This window comes from Dermacentor variabilis, chromosome 10, assembly GCF_050947875.1.
Source record: "Dermacentor variabilis isolate Ectoservices chromosome 10, ASM5094787v1, whole genome shotgun sequence".
Lineage (NCBI taxonomy): Eukaryota > Metazoa > Arthropoda > Arachnida > Ixodida > Ixodidae > Dermacentor > Dermacentor variabilis.
The window spans coordinates 74,190,686-74,211,892 of record NC_134577.1 but is presented as its reverse complement, the minus strand read 5'-3'; the positions used below and the strand labels follow the sequence as shown (position 1 = coordinate 74,211,892).

The window sequence follows — 21,207 nt, the reverse complement described above, 5'->3', positions numbered from 1 at the left end:
CATAAATGACCTTTAACTCTTGTTCAGATGGTACTTACATCGCCCAACTTATCGAAAACAGCGTACAGTTTTTATTGTGTATTTTTTTATTTAACTAATTTTGTTCTATATATTGTGTGCAGGAATACTTGCTGCGCCAAAAATTTATTCGCGAATCACAGCTTCTATAAGATTCGGCATTTCCCAGAGCTAGGACCTTCAAAGTTCTGCACAAGAATTTTGCTTCTTTGCGTCATTTATTATAATCTCATTAATGCGGTTTCTTCGCGACACTTTTTGTAGTGATTGTACTTGTTGTGAAAGCTGCGGCTCATTAGACCGAACTTAATATTGATATAACGAGAAACGATTTCATTGGTTTCGCTTTGAGAACTTAAGCTGAATGGTAGCACAGCTTATAGTTTTGTTCCACATTTTAAAGAAACGAAGCGACTATTTTGTAACTGCAAATAAGAACTTGCTCTGGAACAGTAAATTTCCACATAAATGTGTCTAAGGCATCATATCATGAAACATGCGTGCTATAACCTGCCTGTCATACGCAAGCAGGATGAGTTCTATCGCGAAAGCGCTGGCATGTGGGAGTTACTATTTGAATAATGGATGAACGAGAAAGGAGGCTCAAATTTTTCTTTTGCAAAAAGTTTACACCACAAACATATGAATAGAACCTAACTTCAAAGACATAGTCATACTCTCTTTTTTTACAGAGCATTTATTGCAAGCATCGTACTTTTTACACTAGCAATGAGCACAGTGATTCAAATCGCGTTCACTGTCCTGGTATTAGAGGTGGAGAAGCTTGCACATACTGTAGGAAAATAAAAATACTTTCGGAGCCATTATGCGTGATTGATTGATTGCTTGATTGATTGATTGATTGATTGATCGGTCAACCAGTCGATCGATTATGTGTAAAGAATGTTCGTTATTTATTATACACATTTATTACAACATTTACTAAACATAATCAATCAATTATGTATAATAAATATTGCAGCAGTTATCGGTCTCCCTTTATGTGAAACATCAGCGTACACTTGTGTCTTTATTTGACACTCTTTCAATGATTCAGTACGTTGAATTAGTAATTATTCACCAACGCCCCATCGCAGTCTCAAGATCCAGCTCTCCTGACACGTAAGTCGTTCGAAATTGTCTATAAATTTTCAACTCAAGTGGTTCAAGGTCAATTTTTTTATAAATACTAGTAGATTAGCTTAGTCACCGTGTTCACCTGGTAACACGCATGGGCGAGAAGGACGCGGGGTTGTCCATCGCGGTGAATTCGGGAAAGCTTCCCTGTAGAATCCATAGCCTGAAGCACAGGAGTAAAGCCGTCTGCAGAGAAAAAGAAAATAACGGGAATGTAACAAGGTGCTACGTATTGGCACGCACGTATGTGTCCTTTCTCCAGCGTACTTGAACTTAGGTGCACGTTAACGAAACGCAGGTGGTCCAAATTATCCCGGAGTCCTCCGCTGCGGCGTGCCTCATACATAATCAGATCGTAGTTTTGCCTCGTACAACTCCGTACTTTTTTTTGGTCATTTCTTTGGAAGCGATCGCTTTGACAAATGTTAGCTTATACAAGGAAAGAAATTGTGTTCCGATACAACAAAACAAAATCGTACGAGTTTCTCACATACAAAAAAAAATGCCTTTAAGAAAAACTTGTCTTAGCCCGGGAATTGAACGCAGGAACAGCGCCAATCCGAGTCGTTCGCTTCATCATCTCAGCTAAGCAGAAGACTAACAGTCCACAAGGCGAAGTCGAATTGGTTTGTTCGGTTGCTAGAGCAACCACGCCGGCGGATAGGAGTTGGTACCCCCACACAAAAACGAATATTTCTTGAAATGTGAAACTGGTGTGGCATCCTTTTGTAACTTCTCACTGCTGTCCAGTGGGTGAAAAGCTTTTCTCTTTCATGAAAACTTTCGCTATCCTGTCCGCTTCCGCACAACAGATTTTGCCGTTATCACCTTATCGCCATTTGGGGGCGTACGTTTCAGAAAGGTAGTAACATTATCGCAAGTTTGATGACAAGTAAGGCCTGTCAATCGCGATGCATAAGCCGCTAGCAGTGCTGCACGTTGTCGAATCACGAGAGAGCCTTGCCGACTCTACGTAAGCGCATGCTATAACACATGTATAGATGTTTAAAAAAAATTGAAATAGAACAGCCCTTCGTAGCATCTCAGTAGATATGATGTTCTGCTGCTGAACGCGAGGTCGGTGGTTCGATACCTGAACGCGGGAGCAGCATTTCGAGAGGAGGAATACAAAAAAATTGACTCGCGATCCAGGCCCTGCGAAAGTGGATGCCCAGTGAAGCTGTTGCAAAGCCACCACTACAAGTGATGAGGGTATTGATGCTTCGGATGCTTGTTTTGAGCTTGTTCTTTACTGAAACGCATGCTGTTCTGTGCGTGGTTTGTGGGTGATTTCAATAGCTAACGGCTTCGCGGTAAAAACGCTAATGTACTGAAATTGAGGTGCACGCTGAACAAGCGCAGGTGGTCCGAATTATTCCAGAGCCCGTAGGCGTTCACTGACCAACCTCCCGCGCAACTCAGTTGCGTGAGGCGACATACATGCCCTTCGCCTCGGTGCCCTTTGTACTTGATTTAAAAATTATAGCAGCGCAAGCACATGCAACCACAAAGGAACAAGGACGAGACACAAGCACAAGACACAAGCGGTCGTTTAAAATTGAACCTTAGACTAATAAAGCATCGACCACGAAAATACACAAAAGGTTCAAAGTAAACTATTCAATTAAATATCAGTTTTTGATACTAGAAGCCACAAACACGCCTGACATCTACAGAAAAAATAAGAAGACCATAGTTTCGCCTGAAAGGCGAAGCCTTGATAGCGATAGCATAGCTTTATGCAATTAGGCGAAGCAAGGTTTGTGCTTTCACCTCCTCTATAGATTGAAGTAAACACTCCAATCAAAATTAAATTAACAATCTTGTTACAACGCACGTACCGGCAAACAGGAACAGACGTCAATGGACGACCGCGAGCACTGACTGTCACAATGTTGGCGGGATGAAGAGCGACGGCAGCTACGAGCCAAGGTATCGTGACCAATAGGATATTATTGCGCCTGAACTTTCTACTGAATGTCACGGTCACTGCGACGACGTAAGTTCGCCTGTGTGTCCATATAATTACTATCGCCAAAAAATGTGTAGCAGTCAGGGAGAAAACAGTTTATTGCCAAAATGCTTGTCACGAATGCTGCTACACATCGCTGGCTCGAGTTTAAAAGCGCCCTTATTCATGGATAAGCCGAAGTCGTCAGCGTTGTTGCGTGTTCGCCATCTTGAATGATATGTGACATGTGCCTAACACAGCCCCTTATTCTACGGGCAACATGACGCACCAAATGACTTCCACGTGTAATATCTCGCGGGAAAATAAGAAATCATGCCAAAGTTTTTCGTTTACGAGCGTATGAACTGTCAAGAAGCTCGTTATGTTGAAATGTTTCCTTGGACATCTCGTTCCAACAGAACGTATTTTATTATGCAGCTAGTGTAAAAAGCGCTGCGGTGCGTTATAGCCCTTTCGGCCTCTCAAGCTATAATAACAGCCATCACCTAGATTGGCGGTCGCGCATAATAGAGACGCGTGCATGTTTTTTTCCTGAACGACGAGTACAGGTCCCGTTCCCAAACAGAAGGCGCAGGCGACAGCAGAAAGCGGAAACATTCCGAGTGATTGTCGGAGATGGGCCGACTCCACTCCGAGTATTGCCACACAGCCGCAAGAGCGGAAATGATTATGCTTCATCCTCGCAAATGCATGCATTAGCAAGACGCAAGCAAGCAACCAAGGAAGCAGACGTACGCGCTAACGAACGATATTCAACAAAAGAAGCACGACGATAACAATGGTTACGGCCGTGTTTTGTGCCACTACCATTCGAGAGTACTCGTACGATCGATGTGAAACGAGGCACTAATTTGCACCTAGTACTGTACTCCGTCAGCTATCGATCGGCATTGACTGCTTTGGAAAGCGCGTGTAGGCCAACCTCGTGAAAAGAAATCTGCATTCTGTGGCGGACATTTTCTTCTGCTATACGCTTCACCGGTAGTCAGGTTTCACTGCGAGCAGACGACACGGTGTATACAGCTGCGAGAACGTGACGAGCATTTACATATTACGATAAAATAGCTGTTTTATTATTTTGTCCCTGCGTCCGCATGCATTTCGAGGGCCAAGCCATGTTAGACACATGCCCTGGCAACGGTTGTTTAGTCGAGTAGGCGATTTCGTTTATAACTTATTACGTTTTTAATACTGGCTTTACGAATAGGGATAGCATGTATAATAAAAAATTTTCAATGCGGAGCGCAAGAGCATTCATAACTACCACCGAAAACAAGAAAGCGCTAGTTAGATATGGTCGCAAATTTCTTTCAGTTGCAGACGACACACCGACGCCGACTGCTCGGTGACTCAGCGCGCTATCATTCGCGCAAAAGTCTTGCATTTGGAAAGGTCGACAAGACATTACCATCACTGACAGGCTCAGGGCATGCACAGCTTCCTTGCGTATTTTAACTTAACTTAACTTAACCTTTAACTTAACTTAACTTGGCGTGCTAATATGCAACGTAGGGTTCTTCCTTTAGAATATTTGCGTCGTTATCACTCAACGTTAAAGTAATTAGAGATTGCTTTTTTTTCTGTCCTTTACCTTATGCTGCGTTCTTGAGGCTTTCGGGATAACTAAGCTTTCTTTTTCTTTTTTTCATTTTTTTTCCATTGCCTAATAACCCGGCGCCCATACTGTAGCACGTTCAAAATTTGAAAACCACGACAGTGTCTCGTATGCGGGCGGCGCCAGCACGGCAAGAAGAAACACCGCATTATCCACCGGCGTAGTCGAAGATCAGGGCAAAGAACATCAATGCGATGTTGGTTTGAGGAGTGAGTGCTTTTGAACCTAGTGGAACTAGCGATGTCGTGAGCCATCCCGACCAGATCGCACCGGGGCCCAGCCCACGAACGCCGGACCCCGCGAGAGGGGCACGAGGAAGGGTTCGATCCCGAGCCGATACTCTCCTTCTCGTTAGCCTACACACACACACACACACAGACACACACAGACACACACAGACGCACACACACACACACACACACACACACACACACACACACACACACACACACACACACACACACACACACACACACACACACACACACACACACACACACACACACACACACACACACACGGACACACACACGGACACACACGGACACACACGGACACACACGGACACGCCCCTCCCACACACACACGGACACGGACACGCCCACACACAAAGAGATACAAACACAAGGACACACGCCCACACACACACGGACACGCCCCCCAACACACACAAGCATACACGCACACTGACAAGCGCACACACAAACACACGCGCGCACACACACACACACACACACACACACACGGACACGCCCACACACAAACACACGCGCACACACAAGCACACACGCACACACACACACACACATGGACCCAGACACACAAACGGACACACACAAGCACAAACACACACAGTCCATACAACCCTATACCGCTTGCCACGAAGAACACTACCACCGCCGTACAACGCCCCTAGCTAACGCATGAGATAGCCGCATTACGGCGGGAACTACAAAGTAGGACATATCTCCCACTTGCATCTGTACCACGCTATATATACACTCCGGAATGTATCAATGCTCACATGCGGGCAAACTAATGCGCAACGCTCCAGCGCTTGGTACGGGCATGTACACCCGTGAGCAAAAGTATACGGAGCAGGTATTGCGCAATAAAATTCATTTTGGGGATCTGTCAGTCAATGGAACTGGAAATTAAAGACTGCAGTTTAAACATGACATTACGAATGTTCTAGTGCACTCATCAGTTTCCGTTTCTGCACGTCATTTACGGAGAGCTTTCGTGTTTTTCGGCGACCCTGTGGCCCATATACTTTTGTTCACGGTTGTACAAACACACCTGAGCTCACGCCCATAACACATCCCACCAGACAGCAACAGGAGGCGTCGCTGTCCTGCTCATGGTAGATGGACCAGCTCGAACTGGAGCACTGAGCGCGGAGGTGCAGCTAAGGCCGCTGGCCTCCTGGACTTAGGGGGCCACCCACTGCAGAGCGGACCTCCACACCCGTTTGACTCGCGTGCTCTTCTGCACAAAGTTCATTCTGTCTCTCGCTCTGGCTTCGTAGATAAGCGAAGTAGTGTGCATACCATGTAGACGTTCCTCGATTTGCGCGCTATATTGAAGAAATTGCGCTGAAGTCGGGTATGCTTGTGAGCATTCGGCTGCTCTTTCTTTTTTTCGCATGCATGAAACGTGTATGCTCTTGTTAGTGACGGAAGTGTTCCAAAGAGCTGATAATACGATACAAAATAATGCCAAGAAACGAATGGAGCACGTTCACCACAAAACTAACGGATAACTTTTTTTTATCCCTCCCGAAAAAGCATTCTCGAAATTTGATCTTTTATTAGAACTAGTAGTTTTCTATTTCTAAGGTTGGTGTCTATTGGACTTTTCTTCTATATGTTCAATCGCTCGGCTGAATACAGCGAAAAGTATTTCTTATCTGCCTAATCATTAACTGCGCTTACGGGTGCTCGCGATAAATCAGTTGACAGTTTTACGCATTCATGCGTGTTGTGGTGACTTTGTATAAAAATGTCCCCGCATAAACGTTAAACAGAAGCATGTGCACTGAATTGGAATCAGGTGCATATAAAAAGTTCAATGAATTAGCAGGCACATCCTCGTGTACAGGGCGATTACGACAAGTGACAGGGGATGCTAAAGGAATCCACTATGAATAAGCTTACTGCGACAAATGCACATATACACAGCCCATACGGGGTTCACTACGGTTCACGGCGTGCCATGTGACGACAAAATGCTCGGTTTTCGCGTGTCAATATCGCGAACTTCACATGAAACATGCGATAGGCAGGTGGGGACGAGGGAGGGGGGGGGGGGGGCATGACAATGCTGTCAATCAGAGGAAAATTTTCTTAGATCTAGGGATTAAAGCGAAATGTGTCTTGTTTGACGGAAAATTCGTACTATTATTTGGAGGAAGAAGAAAAAATCTCAGACATGTGAAAAAACACCCCTGCAGCGCCGTGACGGCTTTTACGTGGAACTTTACGTGGAACGTCACCGCAGCTTACCTTTACATTAGTAAACGAATTATCAATTATGATCCCTCCGCGATGTAGTGAACGCATCTCGCCAAACAAACGGCACGTTGTAGACGTCCAGGGAAACACTACTGCGCTATCACCGTTTTGTACTTCCAGCTGTGCTGCCCACTTATGTTTCCTTCGAACAGAACTATTTTCTTGTAACCGGCCCTGCAAAGGTGTGCTGCAACACAAGCAAATCTCGGCACGAGCGCTCGCGTGTTGCTAGCGCTAAGCACGACAGGCCGGTCGTGGCGCTTCGCAAGCCGACTGCAAGCAAATTTACCCAGAACCGTCCATAGGCCCAGCAACCTTGGACAGTGTCCCATTGTGTAGCCCCTGTGGTCACGTGTTTGGCGGTGCGCTGGCAGGGAGCAATGGCGTGCTTCGCTTCAAATGACGCTTCGAATGACGCCATCACGCAATGCATGATGGCGCCGCGTCGGCACACGGCATGCACTAAAATTTATCTCGTGTATTTTACGTTAATGTCGCTAAGCGGCACATTATTCTGACACTGCTAGTCAATCTTCCTTATATTTCGAATACGGTTATGCGATGATCTTGGCACATAGTTGTCCAAAATTCTTTTCAATTTAGAGAAATGTGTAAATGAGCTGACGTCTTCTGTGAATATGGCTTCAAGAAGCAGGCTATGTTGTTGGCAATCTAACTTGCGCTTCAAAATCTTTTTTTTTTTACTTCGTCATTTTTATATATTGAAACCACTTGGGAATAAACGTAAACCCTAAACTTAGCAGTCTGATTGCATTACAAAAAAAAAATGTTATCTTTGCAAAAGTCATACTGACAAACTTAACAGCCGTATTTGACATAAACCGAAGGAAATCTAGGGAAATAGGCAAATCTGAATTAAAAGAAACCTGGCTTCGGAGGTTAGCAGAACACGTGGGGGCTGAGGTGTAATTTTCAGTATCTGGGATTTCTTACCTTCCACCCTATATCTCATACCTCATAACAAACTTGGAAAAGCGCGGTATGAATAGGACATACTGTCACGCCTGTTTGGCTACCTCTCCTGTTCGCAGCACGCTTATGCAAATTTACAATCGAGATCTCTTAGTGCAAGATATTCTTTCCGTGTCGGTGTTAGCTTCGCAGAGAGCATATTTTGAGAATGTGCACTTTAAGCCTTACAGAAAAGCGACTCGCCGTGACACTTCCAGCGGAAACATCACAAGGATTAACCTATTACGCTAATTATCCCAGAATCTTTCTATTTTGTTAATCTAAAGTTCTCGATTGCCTCCTCTATGTATCCAAAATACTTTCTTCGCACCTTCCTCAGCCTAATTAGGAAAACAATTTAAAGTGCACCCGCAGCGTAAATTTTCATACGTGGTCCTTGGGAGATTAAGAGCGAGATATAGATTGATTTTATGAAAAAAAAAAACAATATAGGTCAGCCTGAACTACTGTGTTCCAGCCCCGATTCGCCGTGTTTGCTCAGTGGCTGTCGAGTTCCGCTGCTCTAAGCACGTGGTCGTAGGAACAAATCCTAATCGCGACGGTCGCAGTTCGGTGGGCCCTCGTGTACCCGGCATTTGGTCCATGTTAAATAACCCCATATTTGAAGTAGTAACCTAGCCCGAATAAAAACAGGGAAACTAGAAAGACGGACAAGGACAAGCGCTTGTTACCACTTCAAATATGGACGACCGGTTAGCCCAACAGTCAACTCTTCTAAATAACCCCAGGCGGTTGAAATTAATCCGGAGTCTCCCCGCATTGTCGCGCGACCCATAATGGGATCGTAGTTTCGGCGCGTAAAATTCCAGCGTTTAATTTCAAAATTTTGTTCTGGCCTGCAATATTAGTGTTGGCCTGAGTACTAATGATAGTTGAACGAGCGGTAGGGAATGTGAAGATTAGGATACGAAGAGAAAAGTAGATGCGCATGAAATACGAAAGTAAAAAAAAAAATTTACCGACGATTACGTTACTTCCTAATGCGAAATTTGAGCGCAGCAAATAAGCTGTTTCACCTTTTGGATAGATTGAGGCAAAGAAATCGAGCAACACATGTATGCGCTATCACAGAATTTTTTTTTAATTTTTCACACGTATTCCTTTAACAAAGACTCCACTAACAGTTCTTGACAGTCATGAAGGAAGCTTTGTGGTCGGAGAAATAGACTGATATATGTTCGACTTGGTACACCAATGCTTGATTCTCAAAGACGAGATGTATACAAGTGCCTCGCGAGGTTGTCACAGCCGTGGGGGAAGCAGAGGCTAAGCGCCGCCGCCGAGAAGACCCTGCCGTTCGCGCCGCCGAAGCGGAGGCTCATTGCCGCCGTCGAGAGCAACCAGCAGTAAGCGAGGCTGAAGCAGAAGCTCATCGCCGCCACCGAGAAGACCCTGCAGTTCGCGCCGCCGAAGCGGAGGCTCATCGCCGCCGTCGAGAGCAACCAGCAGTAAGCGGAAGCGGAGGGGGGCGGCGTGTACACCCAGCGGCAAACGATGGGGGCAGAAGCGCGCGCAGCAAGCGGACAACACGATAAAGGGAGGAGGGAAGAGATAGCAGCGACTGACTGATGCCTTTGACTGATACTCTTTCTGCATGGCGGCGACGGTGTTCTATGCAGTCACGTTATCTTGACTCTCTAGCGGCGTCAGCGGCATCCAGCGGTATCAGTCGGTCGCTGCTAGCGCTGGGGGGATGAAAGGGGGGCGGAGCTGGTTACGAGGCCGACGCCGACGACAACGCCGACGACGACGCGAAACCCAGGAACGGACGCCAAAGAGCTGCGCTCTAAAAATAGACTGAGATTCACGCAGTGGCAGCAGTGGACGGCAGACTTAACGCGTTCTTACAAAATTCTACGCTTGTTCACAGGAAGCCACTGGGATATCACGAAAGCCTTGGGATATCATCGGAGCTGCGCCTGCACGCCTGGCTGACAGCCGAAGAATCATCGTGCCGATCTTCGCATCGATAACTGCGGACAAGCCACGTGACCGCACTCTGGCTACAAAAAGACGGACACCACCGGCTGTGCTGGCATTCACGCAGTGGCAGCAGTGGACGGCAGACTTAACGCGTTCTTACAAAATTCTACGCTTGTTCTCAGGTTGGTGGTACTTTTAGCCTCTCTTGTAAGGACTGTAGATCTGGTTGTATCCACTGCTGCCACAGTGAGGTGTTTATTAGAGCATTCTTAGTGATCTCGGATATGGAGGAAAAAGAGTGTTTGACATGTCATAGTGTGTTGCCTGAAGATGGCATGTACATAACATGCACTGGTTGCAAGTACTCGTACCATCTAGGTAAATGCTCGGGGGTGAAAACATCCAATTTCCGTGCCGAGGGTGACTCACTAAAATCTAGCTGGAACTGTGCAACATGTGAACTTGGAAAAAAAAGATGTGGAAATACCGTGACACCAACAGAAGATTCAAACATTCAGAAGAGATTGAAAGAGCTAGATGAAAAGATAACCCTCATGCTTCCCCTCGTCACTAAAGTTGACAATCTGACACAACTATTGAAAAAAGTCAGTGACATTGAAACATCGATACAGCACCTTTCCGACAAATATGATACAACATTAAGGAAATTAGACAAGCAAAACTCTGACATTGCAGTCTTGGAAAGAAGGGTCGAGGCCGTAGAATCTGGAACGTCCGCAAGCACGAGGGAAGTCAAACTGCAGCTGAATGAGCTGGAACAGTACAGTCGCAGGCAAAACATGGAAGTACATGGCCTTATAGTGGAGGAACACGAAGACCTGCTCGCGAAAATGAATGATCTTGCATGCAAACTTCAGCTCCCGCTGCTTGAGAACGGTAACCTTGATGCGCTTCATAGGCTACCTGCACGAAAGGGAAAGAAGCCTATCCTTCTTGCTCGGTTTTCATCCGTCCTACATAAGGAAGAGTGGATGCGCAATCGCTCGCGCCTTGAGAATGAAGCACCAAACGTGAAATTTTTGGACAACCTGACACCTTTCAACAAACGCCTTCTCTGGCTAGCAAGTGGAAAAGGCAGGGAAAAGAACTATCGGTTTGTGTGGCAAAAGAATGGTCACATATTGGCACGAAAAACTGAGGGCGCCAACGCGATTCGCATCCGCGATGAAAGTGACATTGATAACATGATATGATGTGCTATTTAGATAGTGTATATCTAGTGTGAATGACAGTTCAAATGGATAACAGTCCTTATCACGATGTTAACTCTTTTAAATGTATGAAGGTTTCAAAATCCGGATGCTTTTCCTTTTATCATCTGAATGCATGCAGTTTAAGAAACAAAGAAGAAGAAATTGATATTTTTTTGTCGTCATTGAACCATGAATTTGATGCGCTGGCTTTCACTGAAACCTGGTATACTGAATCGAATGATGTTGTTCGCTTTCCTGGTTATAGGTGTGAAGCGCTGTTTAGGAAAGCCAAAGAAGGGGGAGGTGTAGCTTTGTACATTAAAAACAGTTTTTCTTACGAAATAATGCCACAGTGCACAGTTTTGAGCCCTTCGTACGAATCACTTTTTATTCAGACAAATGCATTCATCTTTGGCGTAATTTATCGGCCACCTTCTGCGTCTCTTCAAGAGTTCTTCAACTTTTTAGAAATAGTATTGGGCGACCTCTCCTTACAAAGTAGGCCTGTCGTAATAATGGGTGATTTTAATATTAACCTACTAGAAACGTCAAATTCTGTCAATGAATTTGTTGATATGATGTTGGCCGACGGCTTTTCCAATATAATCACAACGCCTACTCGTATCACAAGCTCCAGCGAAACGCTTATTGATCTATGCCTAACAAACATTGATATTGGTGGTACCACGGCAGGAGTACTCCTGAGCGACATCAGTGATCACCTGTCAACCTTCTGCTTTATGGAAAGGTCAAATAAACAAACATTCGAACATACTTACCCGCCAAATAGTTACCGTGTTATAAACCAAAGCAAAATTGAATACTTTCGTCAAATCGTCTACTCTGTTGACTGGAGCCAATTACAGCGTGATGAAGATCCTAATATTTTATACAACAAATTCTTGCACAAACTGACAGAGTTGTATGAATGCGCTTTCCCAGTTGTAACAATAGCAAAGTGTAGAAAAGGAAGGAAGCCTTCGATTACACGAGACCTGCTCAGGCGAATCAAGGCACGAAATAGGCTTTTCTCCAAGATTATAAAATCTAAAGACTTGACAGTTTTGAAAGAGTATAAAAAAGTTAGAAATCAATTAGGTGCAGATATAAAGAAATCTAGAATTCAATACTACGCTCATAAATTTTCAGATATCTCCTTTGACCCTCAAAAAACGTGGCGTACAGTCAAAGATCTTCTACAGAAATCAGAAACAAATATACCTACACAAATGACAATTGGAGGAACGGTTCTGAGTGGTAAAGATCTTGCCAACGAGTTCAACAGACATTTTTTGGCATTTGGAGATTTTCCTGCCGGAACGCCCAGTAATACTGGAAAATACATGGAACATAATCTTCAGCACAGCCTTTTCTTATATCCAGCTACTCCTGCAGAGATTAATGATATTATATTAGGTTTCAAGAATAACTGTTCTTGCGGTTTTGATGGCATAAAGGTAGCACCAATTAAAGCAATTGCTGACCTAATAGTTAATCTACTTTGTCATATAACAAATCAAATCTTGACAACAGGTATTTTTCCCGAAAAAATGAAGATGGCAAGAGTTGCTGTTTTGTTTAAAGGCGGTGCTGCCAATAAAATTGGTAATTATAGACCTATATCAGTTCTACCGTTGTTTTCCAAAATAGTAGAAAAAGTGATTAATACACGGATTACTACCTATCTTAACAAACACAAGTTAATCTCTCCCAGCCAGTACGGATTTCAGAGAAAGAAATCAACTGAATCTGCATTGCTCAGTATTAAGGATAAACTTCTTAACAACATAGAAAATCAATTGTACACATTAGGTGTTTTTCTAGATTTCAGCAAAGCGTTTGATTCTATTAAACATAATATACTTCTTAGCAAACTACCGTATTATGGAATACGAGGCACTTCACTTAAATTATTGCAAAACTACCTTTCCGGTCGTTCCCAGTATGTTGTTATTAATAATGCTACGTCTAATTCTGAGCTAATAAAATTTGGGGTTCCTCAGGGGTCAATCCTAGGACCTACTCTGTTTCTTTTATACATCAATGACATGGTATCTATCCCACAAACCCCTTCTATTATCCTTTACGCTGACGACACAAGTGTATTTTTTTCTTGTGAAAATCTAGGTTCCTTAATCCCCCGTGTAAACTTATGGCTTAAGAATCTATCTGACTGGCTTGTTACAAATAAACTCTCATTAAATGTTGACAAAACTAAGTACATTGTTTTTACCCCTATTAACAGACCTGTTTATATTAATAATGATGTGGCATTCGAGTCGCGACCGCTAAAGAAGGTAGCACAAATTAAATTTTTAGGTGTTCAGTTTCATGAAAAACTTCGTTGGTCTTGCCATATTCACTATATTAAGCGTAATATTGCACACTGTATTGGTATGCTTAATAAGTTTCGCTTATTGTTGCCTCGTTATATTCGACGTCAACTGTATTTTAATACCGTTCACTCGCGACTGCATTACTGCCTGCTTGTCTGGGGCACCACTACTAGGTCTAACATGGAAAGCCTCCATCGATTACAGAAAAAAAGTGTGCGCTTTATTGAAAATCTACCACAACGTGAATCAACATCTGTATATTTTTCGCAGAATCGCATCCTGGACATTGAATCACTATACAAACTGCGACTATCAGAGCTTGCATATTCAGATTTCAAAATTGATCCAGAACTTTTCTCTTTGAGGTATACCAAACATGAATCCCACTACGAGTTTAGGAGAACCAACTTCACCAAGTTTAAATGCAGGACGAATTACGGGACACAACTGTTAAATTGGCAAATTCCTAATGTGTTAAACCTTTATCCTGCTCTGATAGACTTTATGGAAAACTGTTCCTCTTTGCCTGCTTTCCGAAGCCAGGCAAAGAGATTTTTCTTAAATCGTGTATAAACCAGTTAGAAATTTGTTTCCTTTGTTCTTTCTTGTCAAGTGAACATATTTGTCATGTGAACATTTTTTTTTTGTCGTATGGGAGATGCAGTTAAGATTCCTTGCTTTGTTTTTTTCTTTTCTTAGTCAAGTGAACATGTTTCTAGGTATTATACATAATTAATTAGATTGATTTGAATGTACAGTGTATGTATATTGCTTTATGTGAATTGTTATATTCTTCCCGTAAAAAAAAAAAATTGTACTTCGCAACTTACCATGTCGAAACTGTGCCTGCGTGAATTCAGGGTGTCTAGGGCCTAGTCAGGTGACCACGTGTGTCACCTTTAGCCCTCTTCACCCGGACAACTGTATATTGTCTAAATTTCAATAAAGTCAAAGTCAAAGCAACTTATTCCAGTGAGGAAGATTGTTACCTATGGCAGTGAAATAAACAGTTTCAAATCGCTTCAGCCATCCGAAAGCGAAATCATCATTGTACTGCCGCCAGAAGAATTTCTGGTACGCGCCTAATTTGCGAAGCCATCAGCGTAGTGGACACCATACACATGACTCCGGCCACCTTCTCGCGGCGAGTGAACGCACTCCTCGTGCGAATACACAGATATGTATTTCAACCCTCATCGTATAAGGCTCGGCTTCCATGCCAATTTCGCACAGCACAACGCCTGCCCAGTAATGAGCGCGGCAACACGCTCCATCTACTTGAGGCTCAAAGCAGGAAGCACGGGGACCGCATTCCGACCTTCATTACTGCGGAGTCATAGCGCGGTCTCGACGAGTGGACGCGGCAGCACTTCGTCATAAAAAAAAAAAAAAAGTGCCTGCAGGGAGCCTAATGTCGACGCCGCTGTACCGGTGAGACGTAGGCCAAGGTACATTAGAGCTGGCCACGTACATTCTAGCGTACTAGTGAAGAATAGGCTGCGGTAGCTGCGTTATGTGTCATGTATACATTAATAATAATAATAATAATAATAATAATAATAATAATAATAATAATAATAATAATAATAATAATAATACTTTATTAGTGACTTGAGTAGAATACAATGCAAGAATCGGGCCTACCAAAGACGCAGTGCGCTTGAACGGCAGTGCCTGGCAGACAGCCAGGCACTGCCGTTCTCCTTCGTGCAGGTAAACAAACGACGGCCAAGGAAGGCTTAGTCCACACAGAATGTTTGCACGCGTGAACTTTTGATTCGGGCCCGCGAGGCTGGTGAAATTGCAGTGAAAGGCGTTTGCCATACATTATGAAATTCTTCTTTCATTCACGCACAAGCGTAACTGGCCAGCTATTCAAATCAGCGGTGTTTGTCTGAGGCCGCGAAACAAGCGAACGAGGAAAGCGCCTGCAGGTGGAGAAAATCGCGCTCCGGGGATAGTACGAAGGAGCGCGCTCAGCGTCCGGCAAAGGCCGCCACCTACAGGAATGTGTAGATAACGTTTAGCGAAGTGGACATGGACAAAGCAGGCGAAGCGTCGCGGAGGAGGAAGGTAGGCGGACGCGTGCTGGGTTTACCTCCTTTGGCAATTGGTACAGGTTTTCTTTGCGACGCATACGTAGCGTGTTCGTCTCGTGGTAACGTCGTCGTCGCGCGCCGTACGCTGTGTGCGCGAGTGAAAGCGTGCGACGATGAGCCGACGATGTCGGCTCGATCTCGCGTGCGCATGGGAAGGAAGCGCGCCGTATTCCGTCGCGCGCATTCTACCATGGCACCGGGGGGCTTATCTATACTTGCTAGTGGATACTGTGGGGTGTGGCACTTGCGCACACGCCGGACGTTTGCGCATCTGCTGCTAAGAGTGGGTGCGAGAGAGGAAACGTGGGGTCTTTTGCTCCTTGAATATATGACTCTGCCTAGGCACTACGGAGGAGTTTCTTAGCACGCGTATTATGCGTTTTTCCCTATAGGCGTGCCGGCAGAAGTCGCGGGGCGCGGTAGTGCTGTACTTAGCGACGCAAGTTGGCAGCTGGACGTAACTATATTTATTCAATCGTGTTTTTTTACTAATTGAAACAACGTGTCACTATTTCGCATTATTGGCGCCTCCTCCAGGACACCAAAGTGGCAACGGGGACACCAAAGCTAGAACGAAGACTTGTCCGTGGGTCAGGGCTCGCAGAGGCCTGCGCGTGCACACTTCGACCTCGGCGGCCCCAACTCACGGGCCGTCCTGCTTCCAGCTTTCATCCCCCCGCTACCCCTTGGGTGCGCTGGAGATTCTGCGCCGTCTGCTTTATTGTAACCTCAGGTGCTCACCTGACGCCTCCATTTGCCGGTTACATGTGCCCTCCTGGAGCAGCGCTTGTAAAAGTCTAATCTAACGTCGCGACAAAAACAGCGACCCACGACTTATACAACACCAGTCTGAACCTTGCCCCATCAGACAGAGCGATCACCAAATGGATTGTCTGTTCCCGCTGCCTCACCGTGCGGGCAGCCAGCGGCGCAGCGTAAACAAATTTGACCGCACTCCGCAATGCCGGCATAACTAGGGGACAAACGCATGCAACACTCGCTAAGAAACCTCCTCCGTAGTGCCTAGGCAGAGTCACATATTCAATGACCAAAGGCCCCCAAATTTTCTCCCTCGCACCCACTGATACTCGCGCCTGCGCAGAAACGTCGAGCGCCGCGAGAAACGCCCCACCCCACTATACCTACTAGCAATTGTAAAGATGCCACCGGGGGAGGGGATGGAGCGGGCGTGCTGTACTTCAGTAGCACGCGGTCGCGTGTGCTATTTTGCATTGGAAAATAAGTTTTCGGCTTTAATGCGCCAAAAGCTGAAACTGATGATCAGGTACACCTTAGTGCGGGACTCCTAAGTAGTTTTGGCCGACTGCGATTCTTCAACCGGCGCCCAATGACGTCCTGCCTTAAGCCCCGCATTTCTAAGTGTACAGCTCAACACAGATAAATGTGAACTAAAACTCCACTTACCAATGATGCGAGAGCAGCAAGGTCACGATCGAAGAAGCATCGGTAGGCAATTTGTCGCATGCAGTGTCTGCAGATTGGCCTGAAAGTTAGAGCATATTTCTTTTAGGGCAGCAAAATCTGTGTTTTCAACTGTAAGACGCATATGAACACGACATTAATATGCGCAGTGCACATACTCAGCTGATATGGAACCTGCGCGGAATGGTATTACGTTATTACGCTTACGAAGTAAAACTTATGTGGAAGGATAGTAACAGCTACAAATTTACACACTGCATCAGTGATAAAAAGTTCGACTGAAGAGGAAGCTGAGGCTCAAGGGGCGTTGTTCCTTCTCGACACCTGTCACTACGTGAAACCTGTTTGCAACTGTGTTCCACTTCTTGAGTGAAACCTATGCGGAACGTGCGAACAGGTCGCATTGTTTCAACGCCTTATCGACCTGTAGTGCGTACTGACGGAATGCGATAAGGGGAGCTAGTTTCGAAAATGGCGCCGCAGCAACTTACCACCATCGTCGACGAGCTTCGAAGCACTGCGTCTGTCGTTCTGGACGCGTATAATCAGCGAGCAATGCGCGTATCCTCAGGGCCATGCACAGCGGTAGTACGGTGATGCCCTGCTCCTTCGAGAGCAATGCACATACGGAGAGTAGACCGCAGGCTGCGAGACCGCTCGAGCTTCCACGACCTCCGCTGGCCTGACTGGAAACTTGGCAGCTGCGTCAGTGCAAAAGAAATACATTGCACGTCTACGACTTCCCCTCAGTACTGCGATTTCTTCCTATGTGTGACGATGCAAACTTAATTTACAATTTCATATAATCGTAAACACCTTTTCAAAAGGGTTATAAGATCGTGTCGAAGAGGCCTATAGAAAGTACAGCTTGGCGGTTTCAGACTGCGGTGCTCATTCCTAATTTGCTTTTTTTGGCCAACGGCAACCCTAGTACTCGTAAACGCAATACCTTGAAATGCTAGGCAATAACTGAAACAGAACAGCGCGGTTTTGACGGGGACACGCAGGGAGACACGACACGGACGAGCTCTGACTTGCAACTGAAGTTTATTGCTTGGAACTAAGAATATATAACAACCTTGTCCCCGTCAAAACCGCGCTGTTCTGTTTCAAATACGGCTTACCAACTCGCCCAAACGTCCATTTTAACTAGGCAATAAGCCACATTGGTGCCACCACATTTTTTACCGTTCGTCATGCCCGTACTGAAAGAGAAAAAAAAAGGAAATTATAGGGTGTTACTTACGAAAACCACTATATGATTATGAGGCCCGCCGTAATGGGAGAATCTAGAATAATTTGGATCACCTGGGCTGCTTTAATGTGCACGTAAATCTTTGTACACGGCTGTCTTCGCATTTCGCCCTCCATCGAAATGCGGCCGCCGCGGCCACGATTTGATCCCGCGACCTCGTGCTTAGCAGCCAACACCATGGCCACTAAACAACAACGGTGGGTACTGAAGAAGAGACAACGTGAGTCTGGTTGAAAAACGAAAGAAGTATTGAAGTCGGATTTGAAGGACCCATTGCCAACGCGTACTAAGAAATGCGCGTGAATGAGAACTACGAAAGTACTCATAGGATGAAGGCCTCCAAAATTAGTTTCATGGATGATGTCAGTCACACGCAAAAAAGAAGGCATCTTCTAGTGGTGTACACCCGGTGTAGTTGATTCCCTTAACTGTGGAACGGCATAGTTGTTCTGTACCTATTTCAGCACAATTGCCGAAAGGTATCTCAGAGAAGGAAAGGCAGAAACTATTATGAATTGAAGAAGATAGGGTTCATTTTGTCTGTTATCCTGGAACAGGGAAACACGAGGAACAGAGGTATGATGTGGATGGCAGCTAGCGATGTGTAGGTGTGGGCAATGATGCAAATGGCAGAGTAGAAGACGGAATGGCGCCCCATTCCAGTCGCTCTCAGAAAAAGCGATGCTGGCTTCAACGCTTTGCGACGTGACAAGCAGTGTCGTTGCTAATGATTTATTGTCGGCTGAGCTTGTCACTTGGAATTCTCGTAAATGCGCACCAAAACCAAAGCATTGCGACACCACTCCAACAACGTTTGTCAGTAATGCCTGGAAATGAATATATGTATAGGACAGAGTGCCCTGAGAAACCTGACGCGAACGGATGCTTGTGTATTGTTCAGCAAAATCGCGAAAATAGTAAAGACAACAGTTCTCACCCTGACTTGTTCTTCTCCTACTATTTATTATCATGCTGTCTTTATAAAGAAAGATGTTTTAGTCGCTTGCGTTTAATAACTTTCGCGTCTGCCTTGGCTTCTCAAAAAAGCCCCGTCCCAGCGCACTAATGCAAGATCGTTAGGTTCTAGCTTTCTGCTTGAATAGCGGCCTGTGGGATAATGTATGTTATGAATGAAAAACACGCTACACGTCTTTGACGAAGAGACAGGCCGCTAAGCTAAACTTTGATTTCAGCGCATTGTGTCGCCATGCTTCTTTCCGGCGTGCAAGTACAATGCGAACAATGTTAAGCGTACTAGACTTTGTCCGTAAGCAGCTTACGTATCTCTCTCTCTCTCTTATTTTTTCAGAGAGCACAAAAGAGAGCAGTTAATACAATAGTCTTTCAAAATTCTCATAACGCGCGTTCTCCCTAAAAGAGAATGCATTTTGCTCGTTCGAAATCCTAAGCTTCCTCGTTTTTCACAATTAAGGCGTCCATCATGGGTTCTACTCGGGCAAGATACGCTGCCTAACGAGCGCGGTTTTTTTCATGCTCAATGTTTCCACAGAATCAGCGTACTTGATGCAGAAAGCAAGTGCTAATGCATGGTAATCCGGCATTTGCCCCGAGAACCTATTAGCAGGATTTCCACGACTAGCTGGTGCTAAGGCGTTTTATGTTTTCGGAAAAGCCTTTTTAATTAAACTCGTGCGTACGGCAGTAATATTGTAGGGCTTGTAAACGTTGCGCGTTGTTAGCCCGCTGGCTGTTAACGTGCAACAGTAAAACAAAAGCGCGTCGTTAAAGGGACACTAAAGGCAATTACTAAGTCAAGATAAAGTGATAGATTGGTGCTCGAGAATCTCTAAGGCGTCAATGTTATCGTCAATGTTATCGCGAACAGAGCCTTAATAATCGAGAAACTGAGGTAAATGCAGGGAATGATTAGAGACTCCCCCGGGACATTCAAGCACTTGCCCGATGACGAAGGCACTCCTCTGCTAAATTCTGTCACTAGTGCTCAACTACTCGTCGCAAAAAAAAAAAAAACGCTTGTGTTGTATTATAAGATTAAATAAAATGCTACTTGTCCAGTTCTATTTAATTTTTAGAAAAAAAAACTAATTCAAAATACCGTTAACAACGACAAGGGAGGTCGAAACGTTTTGTTCGCGCTGGACGCTGCGCCGCCCTCGCTTTCGCGTTTCAGCCCTTTCCCGCTCGCGTAATGCTGCACTAGTTTTGCTGGCTCGCGAAACTGGCACATACTGCCAGTAGCAGGGAATTCAGCTTCCATGTGGATGCCTGAACAGTCCACGCCCAGTTGGCCAAAAAGCAGTTGGAGTAACGCGTCTGCCGCTCTGCATGGATGGATGCATGAATGGATGGATGTTATGAGCGTCCCCTTTGGAAAGGGGCGGTGGGTTACTCCACCAAGCTCTTGCTATTATACTGCCTAATGTCCTACCTATAGGTTAAACAATAAAAAAAAAGAAAAATGAACACTACGAGCTTACACAACCAGTGAGTGAGTGAGTAAAGACTTTATTTGAAAACAAGGTATTGACGGATGACCTTGTTGTTAGGCAGCCACGAGCCCCTGGGCCCGGGCGGCTTCTTCAGCTCTCTCGATGACCTTGGCCTGCAGGTCAGGGTCGGAGCTGAGCAACACGGCCTCCCACTGCTCAGTACTACTTATTTCGTGATTTGCGTGATTTTCGGCTGGGCACGACCACATAATATGGAA

At 45.2% G+C, this 21,207-nt stretch overlaps 1 protein-coding gene across 1 annotated transcript in view; it reads right to left on the bottom strand.

Annotated features, from left to right (window-relative positions):
- The window catches only part of LOC142560699 (protein O-mannosyl-transferase TMTC1-like), a 106,807-nt gene that overhangs the window by 19,292 nt on the left and 66,308 nt on the right, over positions 1–21,207 (bottom strand). Inside the window, exons 4-6 of the mRNA XM_075672960.1 lie at positions 17,755–17,964; positions 17,246–17,324; positions 1,238–1,341 (exon numbers count right to left, since the gene is read on the bottom strand). Coding sequence (XP_075529075.1) covers positions 1,238–1,341; positions 17,246–17,324; positions 17,755–17,964 — 393 coding nt within the window. The remainder of the gene's footprint in view (positions 1–1,237; positions 1,342–17,245; positions 17,325–17,754; positions 17,965–21,207) is intronic.